The following is an 18,328-nucleotide window of genomic DNA, read 5'->3' as shown; positions in this document are numbered from 1 at the left end:
ACTTCTTAGCCATCAACGCTAAGACTGGAAACATCTGTTGATTACCCTTCCACCAAAGAAGTGGACTGTCATCAATGTCGAGCTGAGGGGTTTGGAGATACTTCTCCAGTTCACAGGAAATCCTTTCCTTTGGGCTCAGACTAGAATCTTCATTTCCTGAGGTCACTAAATCTTTTTGGTCTGCTTTCATTTAACAACTCAGATAACTTCCTTCGCTTAGCAGGAGGATCATTTTCACTTGTTTGGTCAATGTCATTGTGACTGTGGCTTCAGCAAGGCACAAACTTCCTCTTCATTAATGCTTCATCCGTTATTCTCTCTTTCACACTTGCCACGTCACTTGCACTCATGTAATCAGCTTTGAAATGAGGATCCAGCATTGTAGCCACGTCTAGTAGCATATTGATTTCATTGTTGTCACAGTACTTTTCTGTGAGGGATGACCTGATTCTTTCCTTGATATCTTTTGTTAGTGTAGTATCATTATCCTTTACAGCCAAAGCTTCAGTGTCAAGGTGATGTAAGAGTGGTTTAATGTATGACACCGTGACGTAGTCTTCCCCAGAGACGCTGTCTGTCAGGTCTGCAAGTGGAGCAAGAGCTTTGTTTACCAACTCCACAACTTCAATATCTTGCCATGTGGCTATCAGGTGAGCAGTTTTACAGTCGTTGCTGAGAACTTGACGTACTGCCTTTTCTTGTTCCAAAATCCGCCCAACCATTGCTTGCATTGATCTCCATCTTGTTGCACAGGACTAGTGGAACAAGTACTAACATTACCACATACACCGATTACACTGTTAAGCACAATGGATTTGTAAACCAGGCATGTTACACATGTAATCAAATACCAGTGTATGTATCCTTTAACAAGTAAAACCAACCACTCCCAAAAGTCCTAATGAAACCACACCACATTGTCACATGACTCACATACATAACATATGTGTAGACTAAATTTGTGTGTGTCATAGTATTGTTAACATGTAATAATGTACCTATTTACAATTGTTATAAATTTATTTTATTAAATGTATGCACTGTATATATTACCGTAATCAATGAATGCTACGGAAGCTCCATCTCTGATTGCACTCTAGATAGCTCACTTTTCTTCTTCCAACTATAGAAAAAAAGCAGACACTATTTTCTTGCACACACCCACAGCTCGACTCAGTCTTGGATCATCCTTTAAAGCATTGGTTACTGAAAGATGCAAATTGTGTCCAAAACAAGCCAATCTGGTCATCTGTAGCCTTTCAGCAGCACTAATAACATTACTTCCACTGTCTGTAGTCAGACAAACTTGGTGTGCTTCTGGAAGGCCCCAAGCCTCCAGTGTTACTTGGACAGCCTCAGTTATGTTCTCACCAGTATGTTGTTCTGGCATAAACATGGTTTGTAAACAACGACTGCATAGCTCCCAGTTTCAATTGATGAAGTGAACAGTGTAACTAATGTATGGCTCACTTATAGCACTTGACCATAAATCTGTGGTAGCAGCAAAGTATCCTGCCTCTTTCACCTCTTCTAACTCCTTGTTTACTGCTTCCCTTGTCTTGGCATACAGTGCTGGCAGTGCAGTTTGGGAGAAATATTTTCGGCTAGGCAACTCATACTTCGAATCAAACCACTCCAGTAACACTTTGAATCCTTCCTTCTTTACCATATGAATTGGCATCATGTCTTTTGCAATGCAGTACGACACGCTGTGGTTTAATTCTTGCCATCTTTTACTTCCACGACCATATATCGCTGCCGACTGGTCAACAACTTTCAGTTTTGCCTGTCTTTGAGATCTTTTCAAACTTTTATCCTTCGCCTTTTTCTTCTCCTGCGCTTCTATCAGCTCTGCATACTGCTTCGGGTGGTGCCTCTTGAAATGCGTTAACAAATTAGAGGTGTTCCTGCCTTTTGCTAATACTGGCTTCTTCGTACATCCGCTTGTGACATCCGCTCGTGACACGACAAATGGCCTTTTCAGAATTAATTGGCTTCCCATCTTCACCTGCTTTTAACCCAAAATAATTCCACACTAACGACGTCGAGTTTTCCTTCAAAACCAGTTCACACATTCTGAAAACAAGGGCGAGAACAATGGCGTATAACCACTCACGTGTCGAAATGTACACCGGTATTTTATGGTATACTGGTTTTTAACGGTATACCGGTTTCTCGGTATTAAAATTATAGCTCGATATCGATACCGGTACAAGTAAAATACCGTATTATCGATTAAATACCGGTATACCGCCCAGCTCTAAACACACACACACACACACACACACACACACACACACACACACACACACACACACACACACACACACACACACACACACTACACACACACACACACATACATACACACACACACACTAGGGATGCCACGACATAGAAATTTTTATGTCACATGTCATAGAGGTTTATGTCACATGTCATAGAGGTTTATGTCACATGTCATAGAGGTTTATGTCACGACATAATTAAAGTTTCACAACTGAAGCTGTTACTTATGAAACTGTATAGCTATTTTGATTCAAATGTGCAAAAATATCAACTTTAACATCAGCAATATTAACTATGACATCAATAACCAACATTGCTCATTCTTTTTTGTCAAATTTTGTCGAATTTATTGCATCAAATTTGATCAAAATGAATGGAAATGTGTGCATTATTAGGAGAGTATTATGTCACGACATAAAGAAGCCATGTCATATCATATCATGGAGCTTTATGTCACGACATGTCGTATGTCACGACTATTGTGGCATCCCTAACACACACATACACATCACACTATACACATGCACACACTACACACACACAGTTTGGTCTTTTTTTCTTTCAATTTACAGAATGCTGTAAGCACATTAAACTCTACATCGCTACACATGATGGTAAGCAATTTTTTTTTTTCTATATACATAAACAATTTAATCTTGTGTGTTCATTACGCACACAGATGTTTTATTATTCCAAAGAGACCAACATCATTTCTCTCAATGCTTATCAGCAGTACTGAGCACACTAACATGTCAACTAACAGCTGCACTATCAGGCCAGTACAATCCTGAGAGACACTATATCAGTGATAACACTGAGGCCAGTACCAAGTGGCTAGAGCAGATAGCAGCTATCGGAGTACTAGTGAAATTTGAAGCATTAATGTTACCAGATAGGGTGAGTTTAGTTTGTGATTGTGGCATGGGGTAATTTATCATCAATGGGATTTTGACTTCTCTTTGTTGTACAGTATTCGTATTTGCTTAGCATAAAAGAGTGTGTTGTTTTGTGTGTAGGATAATGAATTGCTCCAGCTAAAGCTACTAAGGTCTACAGTGTCTCTTTTGAAAAATGTAGAACTGCACTTTAAAATCCAGGATGACTCCAGTGTTGGCAATGGTACGTGTGGGCTGTATGTGGTAACCTGTGCACAATTATACATATATGTGTATAGGAAGATACGCTCTCTGGCTCACTTGCTCACTCACTCACAAACTATGCATGTACACACACACACACACACACACACACACACACACACACACTCACACACACACACACACACAAACATTATTTTCGATGCATATATGTGACCTGCTGAGCAAAAACTTCTCTGTTGTCTATAGTAACAAAGGAGTGGACAGCCAAAGTTTCAGCCTTTTGTGATGAATAGTCATAGAGTATAGTGCTGGACAGTTGTAACTGGAATAAACAACTCAATTTGTACAGCAACAATACGCCAAATAAATTACAGGCACTTCTTTAATCAATCATAACTCACAACTGAAATAAGCTACGAAGTTGGGGTTTGGCTCAGTTTGTTCACCATTAACTGGCTCATCAACAATGGTATACTGTTTTCCCTGTGCATCTCCATGTGGGCAAAGAGAAAGGCCATTTCAAAAATTGAATCACGATGGTAAACTTTATTTCTACCACATCGTAAATAAGCATCCATAACTCACATGCCATACACTGTATGAACACGAAGCAAACATTCTCTCACTCCCAATGGACAGGACAATCTGGTGGTGTATAGGTTTTATTGATTTGAGTTTTGTTTCAACATACCGAAGCAGTTGAAATGTACGCAAAAATTTTATTATGTAGCATGCATATTGTTACCCAGTTCGTTTTGAAAACCACTGTTTCGCTCAGCAGGTCACTTATGATATCTAGATTTACATGTCTTTCTCATTCTTGTAGCCCTCACCCCACAAGTGACATGTGAAGGGGACCAGTATGGGTTACATGTGACATTCATGTTACCAGCACACCTCAAGGATAAGTGTCCTGATCAACTACTATCTTCACAAGGAGTAAAGATCCACCCAATACTCTTTACTAAAGGTATGTACATATATACCATAATTTCTAGTGTTCTCTTTTGTGTGTCTTGTTTTTTCTTCTTTTACTGTGGTACAAATTGTGTCCACAATCAGTCAAACGCCGACTGTAGGCACACACCTGATTTCCTGAGATTGGCCACACACACACACCCGCATGAGTAAAATGTTTCAAGCCTAAAGAAGACACTATTACAGTATATGATTGAAAGATATTATTGAAGGCTGTGGTTCTCGTATACGTAAGCAAGCTATTTTTGTCATGTTTACTTGAAAGGTGTGGCCCATCTCTGAAGCAGTTTACTGGCTCTTGTAAAATAGAATCTCTCATTTATTGGCTTTGCATGGGAAAAAAAAAACAATGAAGTACTTCGACTTAAAACATGATCTGTAACAAAAAATTCTCCATACTGTACTGGTTAAAATCATAAAAGTACATATATAAACACAACAAGGAAATTTAAAACAACCAAGAAGGCATGTGATTTTATCCTGTCTATTATCCACCTCATGTAGATCTAATACAATGTACTAATAATGGTTCCATTGGTGAGATCAACGTTGAGAACTTCAGGACTGTAAATCAGTATTACAAGTCTTACAGGTATGTAGTGTAGTGTGTCTAACTACATACTGTGTACATACAGTATTGTATCGATTAAAAGACACACCTACAAAAACTAGTCAACGCCATCCGATCCAAGGATGATAATCTTGGGTAGCCAAATATCTCTGTGTTGTGTGTGTAATTTTTAAGTAGTGAATGCTGAAAAACTTCCCTAGCAAAAAACCTCACTTAATTTCTAAGTTTTATGTGAATTTGTGTATTCAAAACTAAACCCCAATAATTACAAGTGGTAGTATAAACCAGTGGAGGAGTTATGGATTATTTACTGTAGTGGAAATACAGATTCTCGAATTATTTTATAGGTAGTGATGATATTAATAGTTTTTGACAAAGTTGTTTGCGAAAAGCAAGTCACCTTTGAAGAAAGAAAAAAACACCTTTTAACTTGAATCCAATAGCTTTTAGTTTGTAGTTTTCATTTAAGTGTTTAGTAACTTGTTAGTTTAGTACAAACATACACTTGACCAGACAGCACTGCTACTATATTAATATGTTTCTTCTGTTTTATTTGTACTAATGTATTTTCTATGTTGCTAATTTAGGGCATTTAAATTTGATAAGAACAGTTTACCAACTGATCGTGATGCCATCAAAGAAGCTATTCATCAAGTTTGTTTATAGTAATATAAACCACTTTATCTTACACCATCCCATAGTTATCCCAGCCATTAACAGACCTGGATAAGTTGATTAATCAGTTAAGTAAGGAGGTGTCTGCTGATCAGCGTAGTGGAGTGGGTGTATTGTCTCTGTCTACTGAGTTGTGTCAAAGACTTGGAGCAGTTCAGATTATTTTATGTGACTCTGGAGTACACAGGTGTGCGTGTGTGTGTGTGCATGCGTGCGTGCGTGCGTGCGTACAAAGAATACACAAAGTTAACTGGTCCCTGAACTTCACAATTGATTGCTTTTAGGTGTAAGTTTATACTGTGGTGTCAATTATTTTAAGGTATCAAGTTTGTTTATTGCACAAAGTATATGAATCTCGATAAAATTTGTTAAAACTATTAGGAGAAAAGTGGAAAGCAATGCAGGAATATGTAGCTACAAGACCAGCAGTATATAATGCTTTCATACGTCTGCAAATATAATGTACATAAACATCCAGTTGTACAGCAGTTATGTCACTAGTTGCATATTATACTTGTACAGGTCTGTGATGTCACTAAGTTTAGAGCAGATGTGTACTCTAGTAAGATGTCATGGATTACCAATCCGTTCCTTGAGATCGGGAGTAACAGTACTAAGACGTAATGTAAGTTAAGTGAGCTATATGCATAATATGTGTGTTGTGTGTGTGCACACATGCATTTGCTACAACTTTATACTATTTGTGATCCACGTTATATTGTTACAGGGAGCCTACCAAGTACTAATGCAGAAAAATCAAACTGATGCAAATAATTCCTTTCCTAAAGAACCTTTAAAGTAAGTTTACTGTAAATTTGTATGTGTGCCACTCATAACAACATACATACGCATGTACATACTGTATAGTAAAAAACTTGACGGTAAAACACTTTGACGAATTTGGTGAATAGCATTACAGTTACCAAAGTTTTATCCGCCAATTATTTTTAGCAATCACATAAGCAGATTATGTTGAAAGGATGGGTATCAAAGTATTGTGGGTATTTCCAAGCGTTCCTTTCGATTGTCGCGAGGTTCATTGTCCCACAAGAGTTCACAAAAATCCAAACATTGCTCTCGGTGCTTACACTTGTATGGTAACTACCACGCGAACGCAATGTCACTATGCGCAAGTGCACGTGATTAAAAGACTTGCCATTTAAGGGGTGTGGCAGCTGTTTCCATCATGAGTCGTCATCCCTCAATACAAGGGATTTTTTTTTCAATGCGAGGGATAAACACTCGTGATCAAAGTCGGGCAAGTTATTTAATCACTCACACTCACATGTAGCGATGTTGCATTTCGAGTAGTGTTGCACCGATAGTCGGTTCAATAATTGGTATTGGGCTGATATTGGGTATTAGCCGATTAATCGGTTTTGATTAAATCTAATCCCATGTTAATCTCCACTGTGCTGTGTAGCATAATGATGTGGGGGAGGCTAGACATAAGATCATTGGCAATATAATAAGTTATGTGTTGATGGTTTAGCAGTGACTACAAGCCGTGCCCATACCAAACTGTCTAGTTTTAGCCCATGCCCAACAGTAAACTGAGGTTTATTTCTATGTAGTACCAGCCACTTGTCTCAACTGTATAGCAGTAGTAAAATGTACTTAAAACCTGCTAATATTGTAATTGTAATAAATTTTGGATAGAAGCATAGCCTGTACATCCAAATCATACACACAATAAAGTAGCTATACCCATTAAAAATCATACATTATATTACTATAGTGTCTGTCCAGCAGATTCTTAAATTGATTAGGGGAGTTGCAGTCAATCACTGATTGGGGTATGAGTGATATTTAATAAGGATGAGAATGAGTGTCAATGTTATTAGTGTAGATCGGGTCAGTTACCAGTATCAACTAATTCTGTTGCTTAATATCGGTTATCGGAATAATCGGCTAATTTGGTTATCGGTGCAACACTACATTCAAGCGGTACAGTACATGGTAGCTACATGCTATCTAGATCATAAAAAAATTTAAGGGAAGCCCATTCACCAAATTTTTTCCTGCCAATTTCGCAATAGCGGGTTTTTGCCAAACTTTTTACCACTCAAGTTTGTCATACATGCATGTAAACATACGTTGGTACATATGTACGTGTGTACGTACATACAGTAGGACCTCAATTATCTGAACAGCATAAGTGACTGCTCTATTAGAGTATTTGGACATTAGGTGAACATTCTATTAAAGTAGTTGAACAGAACTCTATATGTGGCTGGATCTGTGAAAACCCGACACAATCGTGCAAGCCTAAATTTACGGTATAAATCATTAAATATATATATTTGCGTATTATTGAAAAAAATCTGTAAATTTTGTGAATATCTCTTAGTGAGGAAAAGGACTAACAATAAAGCTTGGATATCACCTTATTTGCCTAATCAAGAGGAGTTGGAAACTCTTGTTTCATTGCAGTAGACTCAAATTATGAGCGTTTGTTTACGTCTCGTGACTCACATCATAGCAATCAACTTTTCTTCACAAATTTTGCCTTTGTATGCACTAAAGAAAGGTGATAATAGGACAAAATTAACCAGTAATTGATTTCCCTATTCATGGCAAGCACGGTGGTGAAAATTTCAGCTCCTTACGTCAATCCATTCGTAAGTAGCAACTGTTTTAGTAAGCACCTGCAATTTATTTTCCCTATACTTGCTGTACAAATCGACTTTTCTGTTTGTAGGGCTGCGACTCATAAAGTTATTGGCATATGAGGCTGGAACTTTGCCAGATAGTACACTTCGCTAAGTAGATTATAAATATTTAATAAACAATAATTCGAAAAATGCACGATTGTGTCTGGTTTTCACAGATCTGGTCACATATAAATGAATGGGTTTCATTTATCTGAACAGATCAAGACACACGATAGTGTGTCGTGCGGCCCAAGAAGCCGGCGCGCCACACCATGAGTATATTAACAGGAAGAAAGAAAACGCAATTTTCACACCTATGTAGCTCTGTGATCCCTTATCCGATTGGAACCAAATTTGCTGGAGACGTGCCGCCCAGTTAGGGTAGTCTACATACCAAATTTGAAGAAAATCGCTCCAGCCATTTCCGAGATACGAGCGAACAAAATTTCGTTTTAATTTCTTCATTTTTTTCTTCTTCTTCATCTTCATTTCGCACACTTCGCAAAATTCGCCATAAAACACGAATGCGTGCTCGGATTTGGCTGAAATTTGGTACACTTAAAGGGCTCATTAAGGCGGATCTCCGTACCAACTTTGGTAGGAATCCGATGAACATTCACGGAGTTATGACCGATTATTTGCGTAAAATAAGGTCGAAGGTCTGTCACGCCTACAGGGTAAACGCCTTGGAGGAATCAGTTGAAAATTGATATGTAGATGGAGCAACCATCGTAGGAGTGCCTTTTTGTGGTTTGAAAGGAATCGGGATAAAGACCATGGAGATATGACACGAAACCCAACCTGTGTCAAAATTACGCGATCGATTTTTATGAATAAAAAAACTATTAGTTTTCGTGTCTACCAGACAAACCGCTTAGAGCAACGAGCTGAAAATCAGTATGTAGCTGGAATAATCATCATAGAAAGTCCTTGCAGTAGTACAGAAGAATCGGATTACAAATCACTAAGTTATGATTCGAAAGGCAACTAGGTGCAGCAAATGCGAGATCGAGATACTCTAATAGAACAGCTAGTCACCCTAATAAAGCATTCAGCTGCATTTATAATTTACTCAGTTATATTACATTGTAAGTTATTCTGTAGGGAATTCAGCTACAAACAAGTCACCCTGTAGTCAGATCAGCTAGAAGAAGATACCTAATAGAGAGTTCAGCTACAAATAAGCCATCATGTAGAGAGTTTAGCTCAAATAAATCACCCTGTAGAGAATTCAGCTACAAACAAATTGCCTTGTAGAGAGATCAGCTAGAAGAAGTTACCTTGTAGAGAGTTCAGTTACAAAGAAACAATCATGCAAAGAGTTTAGCTACAAACAAATCACCCAGTAAAAAGTTCCGCTATGAACAGATCACACTGTAGACAGTTCAGTTAGAAACAAGTCATCCTGTAGAGAGATCAGCTAGAAGAAGTCACCTTGTAGAGAGTTCAGTTACAAAGAAACAATCATGCAAAGAATTTAGCTGCAAACAAATCACCCAGTAGAAAGTTCCGCTATGAACAGATCACACTGTAGAGAGTTCGGTTAGAAACAAGTCATCCTGTAGATATATCAGCTAGAAGAAGTCACTTTGTAGAGAGTTCAGCTACAAAGAAACCACCATGTAAAAGAGTTCAGCTGCAAACAAATCACCTGTAGAGAATTCAACTACAAACAAATCACCCTGTAGAAAGATCAGCTAGAAGAAGTTACCTTGTAGAGAGTTCAGCTACAAACAAATCACCCTGTAGAGAGTTCAGCTACAAACAAGTCACCCTGTAGAGAGATCAGCTAGAAACAAGTCATCCTGTAGAGAGTTCAGCTAGAAGAAGTTACGTTGTACAGAGTTCAGCTACAAAGAAACTACCATGTAGAGAGTTCAGCTGCAAATAAATCGCCTTGTAGAGAATTCAGCTACAAACAAATCACCCTGTAGAAAGATCAGCTAGAAGAAGTTACCTTGTAGAGAGTTCAGCTACAAACAAATCACCCTGTAGAGAGTTCAGCTACAAAGAAACTACCATATAGAGAGTTCAGCTGCAAACAAATCGCCCTGTAGAGAATTCAGCTACAAACAAATCACCCTTAGAAAAGTAGATCAGCTAGAAGAAGTTACCTTGTAGAGAGTTCAGCTACAAACAAATCACCCTGTAGAGAGTTCAGCTAGAAACAAGACACTCTGTAGAGAGATCAGCTAGAAACAAGCCACCCGTAGAGAGTTCAGCTAGAATAAGTTACACTGTAGAGAGTTCGGCTACAAAGAAACTACCATGTAGAGAGTTCAGCTGCAAACAAATCGCCTGTAGAGAATTCAGCTACAAACAAATCACCCTGTAGAAAGATCAGCTAGAAGAAGTTACCTTGTAGAGAGTTCAGCTACAAACAAATCACCCTGTAGAGAGTTCAGCTACAAACAAGTCACCCTGTAGAGAGATCACCTAGAAACAAGTCATCCTGTAGAGAGTTCAGCTAGAAGAAGTTACATTGTAGAGAGTTCAGCTACAAAGAAACTACCATGTAGAGAGTTCAGCTGCAAACAAATTGCCCTGTAGAGAATTCAGCTACAAACAAATCACCCTGTAGAAAGGTCAGCTAGAAGAAATTACCTTGTAGAGAGTTCAGCTACAAACAAATCACCCTGTTGAGAGTTCAGCTAGAAACAAGACACTCTGTAGAGAGATCAGCTAGAAACAAGCCACCCGTAGAGAGTTCAGCTAGAATAAGTTACACTGTAGAGAGTTCGGCTACAAAGAAACTACCATGTAGAGAGTTTAGCTGCAAACAAATCGCCTGTAGAGAATTCAGCTACAAACAAATCACCCTGTAGAAAGATCAGCTAGAAGAAGTTACCTTGTAGAGAGTTCAGCTACAAACAAATCACCCTGTAGAGAGTTCAGCTACAAACAAGTCACCCTGTAGAGAGATCACCTAGAAACAAGTCATCCTGTAGAGAGTTCAGCTAGAAGAAGTTACATTGTAGAGAGTTCAGCTACAAAGAAACTACCATGTAGAGAGTTCAGCTGCAAACAAATTGCCCTGTAGAGAATTCAGCTACAAACAAATCACCCTGTAGAAAGGTCAGCTAGAAGAAATTACCTTGTAGAGAGTTCAGCTACAAACAAATCACCCTGTAGAGAGTTCAGCTACAAACAAGTCACCCTGTAGAGAGATCAGCTAGAAACAAGTCATCCTGTAGAGAGTTCAGCTAGAAGAAGTTACCTTGTAGAGAGTTCAGCTACAAACAAATCACCCTGTAGAGAGTTCAGCTACAAACAAGTCACCCTGTAGAGAGATCAGCTAGAAACAAGTCATCCTGTAGAGAGTTCAGCTAGAAGAAGTTACATTGTAGAGAGTTCAGCTACAAAGAAACTACCTAGAGAGTTCAGCTGCAAACAAATCGCCCTGTACAGAATTCAGCTACAAACAAATCACCCTGTAGAAAGTTCAGCTACAAACAAGTCACCCTGTAGAGAGATCAGCTAGAAACAAGTCATCCTGTAGAGAGTTCAGTTAGAAGAAGTTACATTGTAGAGAGTTCAGCTACAAAGAAACTACCATGTAGAGAATTCAGCTACAAACAAATCACCCTGTAGAAAGGTCAGCTAGAAGAAGTTACCTTGTAGAGAGTTCAGCTACAAACAAATCACCCTGTAGAGAGTTCAGCTTGAAACAAGTCACCCTGTAGAGAGATCAGCTAGAAACAAGCCACCCGTAGAGAGTTCAGCTAGAAGAAGTTACATTGTAGAGAGTTCAGCTACAAAGAAGCTACCATGTAGAGAGTTCAGCTGCAAACAAATCGCCCTGTAGAGAATTCAGCTACAAACAAATCACCCTGTAGAAAGGTCAGCTAGAAGAAGTTATCTTGTAGAGAGTTCAGCTACAAACAAATCACCCTGTAGAGAGTTCAGCTACAAACAAGTCACCATGTAGAGAGTTCAGCTAGAAGAAGTTACATTGTAGAGAGTTCAGCTACAAAGAAACTACCATGTAGAGAGTTTAGCTGCAAACAAATCGCCCTGTAGAGAATTCAGCTACAAACAAATCACCCTGTAGAAAGATCAGCTAGAAGAAGTTACCTTGTAGAGAGTTCAGCTACAAACAAATCACCTTGTAGAGAGTTCAGCTACAAACAAGTCACCCTGTAGAGAGATCAGCTAGAAACAAGCCACCCGTAGAGAGTTTAGCTAGAAGAAGTTACATTGTAGAGAATTCAACAGTTTATAGCTGCAAACAAATCGCCCTGTAGAGAATTCAGCTACAAACAAATCACCCTGTAGAAAGATCAGCTAGAAGAAGTTACCTTGTAGAGAGTTCAGCTACAAACAAATCACCCTGTAGAGAGTTCAGCTACAAACAAGTCATCCGGTAGAGGGATCAGCTAGAAGGATCACCTTGCAGAGAGGTCAGCTACAAAGAAATCACCCTGCTTCATCTTTTCTTTTTCCTGTAGTAAAGAAAAAAATGACAGGTTAAAAAGCCCTAAAGCCGGCCATAGGCCGGCTTTGGGGTATACAAATGCAAAAAGAAGTGAAATCTAATCCAAAACAGCCAAGCTGTAAAAAAAGAGTGCGGCCCTGAGAAAGGCTATGGTGAAAAAAGATGTGAAATCCAAGGTGGCGGCCAAGAAATGGCTGTGATGGTAGGTTAATGGTAAAAATTTTAATAACAACAATTCAGTGAATTTGGTGCCGCTTGGTCTTGGCACAAAATTCACTTGAATTGTCGTTATTAAAATTTTTACCATTAACCTACCATCACAGCCATTTCTTGGCCGCCACCTTGGATTTCACATCTTTTTTCACCATAGCCTTTCTCAGGGCCGCACTCTTTTTTTACAGCTTGGCTGTTTTGGATTAGATTCACTTATCTGAACACTTTTATGATTGAACTGACACACAGGTGCTTGGATAATGGAGGTCCTACTGTGCATACATACATACATACATACATACATACATACATACATACATACATACATACATACATACATACATACATACATACATACATACATACATACATACATACATACATACATACATACATACATACATACATACATACATACATACATACATACATACATACATACATACATACATACAGTGTTGGGAGTAACGCCTTACGTAATATTATTACTTTTGTGCCAACAAAGTAATATAACGAAATACGCTATGAAAACAGGTAATATAACTCAAGTTACTTTACTTACAAATGTAACGCGTTACATAAGTAATATAGTTACTGTAACGAGTCTAATATTATGTAATATTATTACTACAAGTAACGAAGTTACTAATCTCGTTAGCAATCCTCTGAGTAACGCCTAACCACAACGAAGTAACGAGGCCTACTGAATGAAGCTAATTCACTAGCTTCTTACGATTTGCACATTGTCCAACAACGCAATCATGTCACGTGATAAGGTGGTAGTTTCACATGTAACAGCTTAAGGCTGTGGACACAAAGTAATATAATATGTAATATTATTACAGTTACTTTATTTTATGGGTAATATGTAACTGTAACTAAATCGTTCAGTTGCAAGTAATATGTAATATGTAACTAGTTACTTTTACAAAGTAACTTGCCCAACACTACATACATACATACATACGTACGTACATACGTACATACATACATACATACATACATACTGTAGTAACACATTTTCACTCATGTTTTACAGGTTATATCAGCCACCGTTGAAGATGTGATAGTTATTGTACAGAATTTAATTTATATGACATTCATGTCAATTTTATTTTTATAGTATGGTACATATTCAAATGGTTTTAACTTAACATTTGTACTGTGTTTATTGTACAGACACATACAACTGCACACAACTATTCCATTGAACTGGTTTTTATTACGCACTGTATATACTCATGCTGACTGTTTATTTGTAAATAATATTATGTGTACATTTGTGTGTTTATGTATAGTCCAATTGAAAAATAAGTTGCAAGATTGGTGTTATGGCTAAACCATATAAATCCAAAAATTCATCCAAACTTGATATATTCTTTTGGAGAGGCCTGGAATGGGTGAGATTAAATGGTGAAACAATGCACTGTGCAAAAAATTATGTTTCCTGAGGTTTCGTGCATAACAAATTATGACATTTCTGGGAGTCAGAAATACCTGAAATGTGTGGATTAAAGGAAATGTATATGGAATTGTCACAACTGTTATTTATCTTTCAGTAATATATTTAAGGAATGTGCCATATTCCTTTCATGAAATATCCTGAAAGTTTCATCAAAGAAACATCTTTTTGTGCAGTGATGTAAGGTGATTTTTTTTCTCAGATGTAGGCTGTAGTTGCCATGCCTAATCCATGGCCACTGTCTCACAATGGGTTGACCATACATGGGGAAACTCTTCTACAATGGAGTTGGAACCAGCCAGCAAAAGTTCTATAACTATACCCTTTGCACAACTTTGCCCAATTGTTCTACAGTGAAACCTCACTTAGTGGCCACCTCAATAATAAGGCCACCTTGTTATAGTGGCCAAGTCCAGATGTATCTTCCATACTATTCCATTGATTTAATTTTCGTTAATAGGGCCACCTCATTAATAAGGCCAGTGGCCACATACTGCTGGACCAAGCTGGTAAAACTAACACAATATTCCCTTAATAAAGGGGCCAGCTGAATGGACAGTCAACGTACCACTGCAAAAGTTGCTGCTCCCCAAAAGCTATGCCAATAGTTTTAGCAATGTACTTCATGCTTTTAACAGCCATTATGCCTCATAATCCTATCTGTGCATTATAATGAAACCTGTAGTATATGTATATAGCTGTTACAGCAACTATAGCCAGGTGTTAATTTATTAAAAACCTTGATAATAAGACCACTTTGTTTATGGCCGGATTAACGAGGCTTTCATTAATAAGGCCACCTCGCTAATAGGGCCACTTATTGTGGGTCCCAAAGGTGGCCCTATTAATGAGGTTTCACTGTATATTTAAAATGCAGCTATTTTTTTTTCTGTTTCCCATTGGTTTTCTGTAGTGTGATATCTGAGGGGAGAGGTTAGAACCCCCTACAATAATAATAATATATCAAGAGCTTATTGCAGCACTTACTAGCATTTGGTGATATGTACCTGCCATTGAATAATAGTACAGAGATCAGGTCTAATCAAATTTTTAGATTAGTAAAAATTATGTGGCTACAAGCAGAAACTGTAATAATATACCACATGTACATATCCGTAGATTGTTATGATGGCACTTGGCTAGCATGGGGTCCATGAAAACCAAACTAGTGTAGAACAGTGGGGCTGAGAACTATACTCTAATAGAACAGTCGCCAATTGAACAAACGACCAGCAATTGCAAAAATGATTTTGGATGAACCTCCACATCTAACTCTCTCAACAAAACTGAGCCTATACTGTTAGTTGTTCATCTCTACCTTGTACCTATTTCCACAACTTTCTCAGTGGGTTGTACAGTGTAAAGTCCTCATAAAATTAAAGGTGTACTAAATATGCACAATTCTGTCCTCCATAATCATCATTGTGTCTGCAGATAAGAAAATGCAAACAAGAAGTGAATCCATCACACAACAGCCAAGTTGTGAAAAATGAGTGTGACCTCCAAATAGTTGTGAAATCAAAGGTAACACAATGGCTGTCTACAATAATGGCTAAAATCATTGCAGCCATATAGTAGGCCTAAGACAAACATGCTCATAAATTTTACCTGAAATGCTTTCCAAAAAGTTTCACCTAATATGTGGTATTATGACTTTGCAACAGCAGTCATATACTCTAATAGAGCATACACAGTTATGTTTTACACTCTATTAATCCAACAAATATTATTGAGGTGGAAACCTGGAAAGTAGGAGAGGTAGATAAGAAAGACTTAGTCTGTTAGGTGCTGGATGCCCGATATGAAATTTATCCTGCATTGAGTGTCCAATTGCCATGCTTCAAAAGTATGCATGAAAATTTAATTAGGATACTCTATCACGTTACTGACTGCTGTGCATTATTAAAAATTTTTAGCACTAACATCATTGCAGCCATTTCTTTCACAACTTTTTTCACTCAGGCTTGTTAAGGTTGCACCCAGCTTGGCTGTTTTTGTGTGGATAAATAAATCAGGAGGAATAACACCACAATATCGAGATACTCTAATATTGCAGTCAGTAACGTGATAGAGTATCCTAATTAAATTTTCATGCATACTTTTGAAGCATGAAATGGCTGCAATGTTAACATCATTGCAGCCATTTCTTAGCCGCCACCTTTGATTTCACAACTTTTTTCACTCAGGCTTGTTAAGGTCGCACCATTTTTTCACAGCTTGACTGTTTTTTTGTGTGGATTTCACTCCTTTTTGTACTTTATAAGGCCCCAAAACCAGCCTATGGCTGACTTTGAGGTTTGATTCTGTGTGACTGTTTTATTAGAGTACATTATAAAAATACTTAAAAGGTGTTAATACAATTACTTCTAACAAAAACTGATTGCTATAGGTTAATATTGCTGTGTTATTTTTTGATAACAAATTGTAGTGATACATTTTGTGTTACTGTTTTAATGAAAAACAAATTTGTCAAACTGACTGCAAAAAAAACTACACTAAATTAAAATACGAAATCCTTTTATGGTGTATCTTAATGTACAAAGCCCTAGTTTAGTGTCCAATTCACAATAACTATAATATACCTATCATGCTGGTATGATCAATGCTTGCTATGGTGAAAATTGCAGTGCACATTTGAACCTTCAAATATGTGAATAATTTCAATGGATGAACAATTTGGTTATTAAAGAATTAGCAGTTTTGAAGCTGTACACTAATAACTTGCTGTCTATTGTGACGATATAAATGAATTAAACTTATCCTTACAGAAGCACCATCTCCATTGGCAAATTGATGAACACAACATTTGGTTGATTACTTCATTATTAAAGCTGATGGATAGTATATTTCATGATCACTTTAAAGCCTTTGAAATGTTGTGTTTAACACGTATATCCTTCCTTTGTAGGCTTGCTGATGGAGTTTTGTTGAAATAGTTTATCACAATCAATATCATTGACATGTATGATAGTGATCGATATTATTGTTAAACTGTGATTCTCCATATCCATTACTATGGCATTGTTTGTGATATAGGAGTAATGTGAGTCACCCATAATGTTGATACCAACCAACTATACCAGATATGACTCTTCTCTATCACTACATGGATCAGTTGAACATTAGTGACCAGATTTGGAGAATTAGCCTTATTGTTACATTAATTTATAACTCAAATATTTTTGATCACAATGAGCCGTTCCAAGCTACTATACAAATATAATTAGAATCATTTGAATTACAACAAATTCAGTAAAATGTTTTTACAGGTCCACAAGTACTTTGATGGTGACATGGCAAAGTATAGATTCCTATGTATTTCACATGTGACATTAAGACTGATTTTCTAACATCCAGTGTACATTGCTTGATGAAGACTGTATATAGCAGCATTAATATTGTTATATTCATTAGCCAAGCAGCTTCTATAATGTCATTGTATTAGTTACTATATCAAGTTAGTAGTGTTAGTCATTACAATACCAGCTGATGAGTTGTATACACTGGATAATTGTGTCTGATGTTGTACCACTAGTTGTACTACCAATGAATGAAATATTGTCAACATTCTGTATGTGGAGATCAGTGTAGTCCTGTGCTAGAATAGTATTGAACATCAGCTATCACAGCACAGCTGTAGATCACAGTAGTGATAATAGTTAGTAGCAGCAATGTAAAAATATATGGTTGCATGACCTACAACAGACAAATAATTAAAACTATTAATTGATGTACAGCTATTGTGGCTGATTCAGGGCAGGGAGGTGGGAGCCAAACATGTGAGTGGGTTACTGTGTAGTTAACACTAGTACCATCACTACATTATGTATATGGAGAATTAGTCCACTGTTTCCACGTAATAAAATTCCTTCAGAAATGTGATACATACTATTGTCTAGGCATATGATATTGTCCGGCCATAATATTATTATATCCTAGATCTTTATAATG

The 18,328-nt window shown here is 37.4% G+C and overlaps 1 protein-coding gene across 1 annotated transcript in view; it reads left to right on the top strand.

Annotated features, from left to right (window-relative positions):
- LOC136254715 (phosphatidylinositol 3,4,5-trisphosphate-dependent Rac exchanger 2 protein-like) overlaps window positions 1-14,243 on the top strand; it is a 42,318-nt gene extending 28,075 nt beyond the window's left edge. The window contains exons 27-36 of the mRNA XM_066047450.1: window positions 2,862-2,903; window positions 2,969-3,186; window positions 3,306-3,408; window positions 4,216-4,359; window positions 4,872-4,959; window positions 5,526-5,592; window positions 5,640-5,800; window positions 6,136-6,238; window positions 6,341-6,411; window positions 13,955-14,243. Of these exons, the coding sequence (XP_065903522.1) occupies window positions 2,862-2,903; window positions 2,969-3,186; window positions 3,306-3,408; window positions 4,216-4,359; window positions 4,872-4,959; window positions 5,526-5,592; window positions 5,640-5,800; window positions 6,136-6,238; window positions 6,341-6,411; window positions 13,955-13,982 (1,025 nt within the window). The 3' untranslated portion in view covers window positions 13,983-14,243. The remainder of the gene's footprint in view (window positions 1-2,861; window positions 2,904-2,968; window positions 3,187-3,305; window positions 3,409-4,215; window positions 4,360-4,871; window positions 4,960-5,525; window positions 5,593-5,639; window positions 5,801-6,135; window positions 6,239-6,340; window positions 6,412-13,954) is intronic.
- Window positions 14,244-18,328: the final 4,085 nt, after the last annotated feature.

Source organism: Dysidea avara, chromosome 4 (assembly GCF_963678975.1).
Source record: "Dysidea avara chromosome 4, odDysAvar1.4, whole genome shotgun sequence".
NCBI classification, from domain to species: Eukaryota; Metazoa; Porifera; class Demospongiae; order Dictyoceratida; family Dysideidae; genus Dysidea; species Dysidea avara.
The sequence above is the reverse complement of the archived record's forward strand: the minus strand, read 5'-3'. Positions and strand labels throughout refer to the sequence as shown.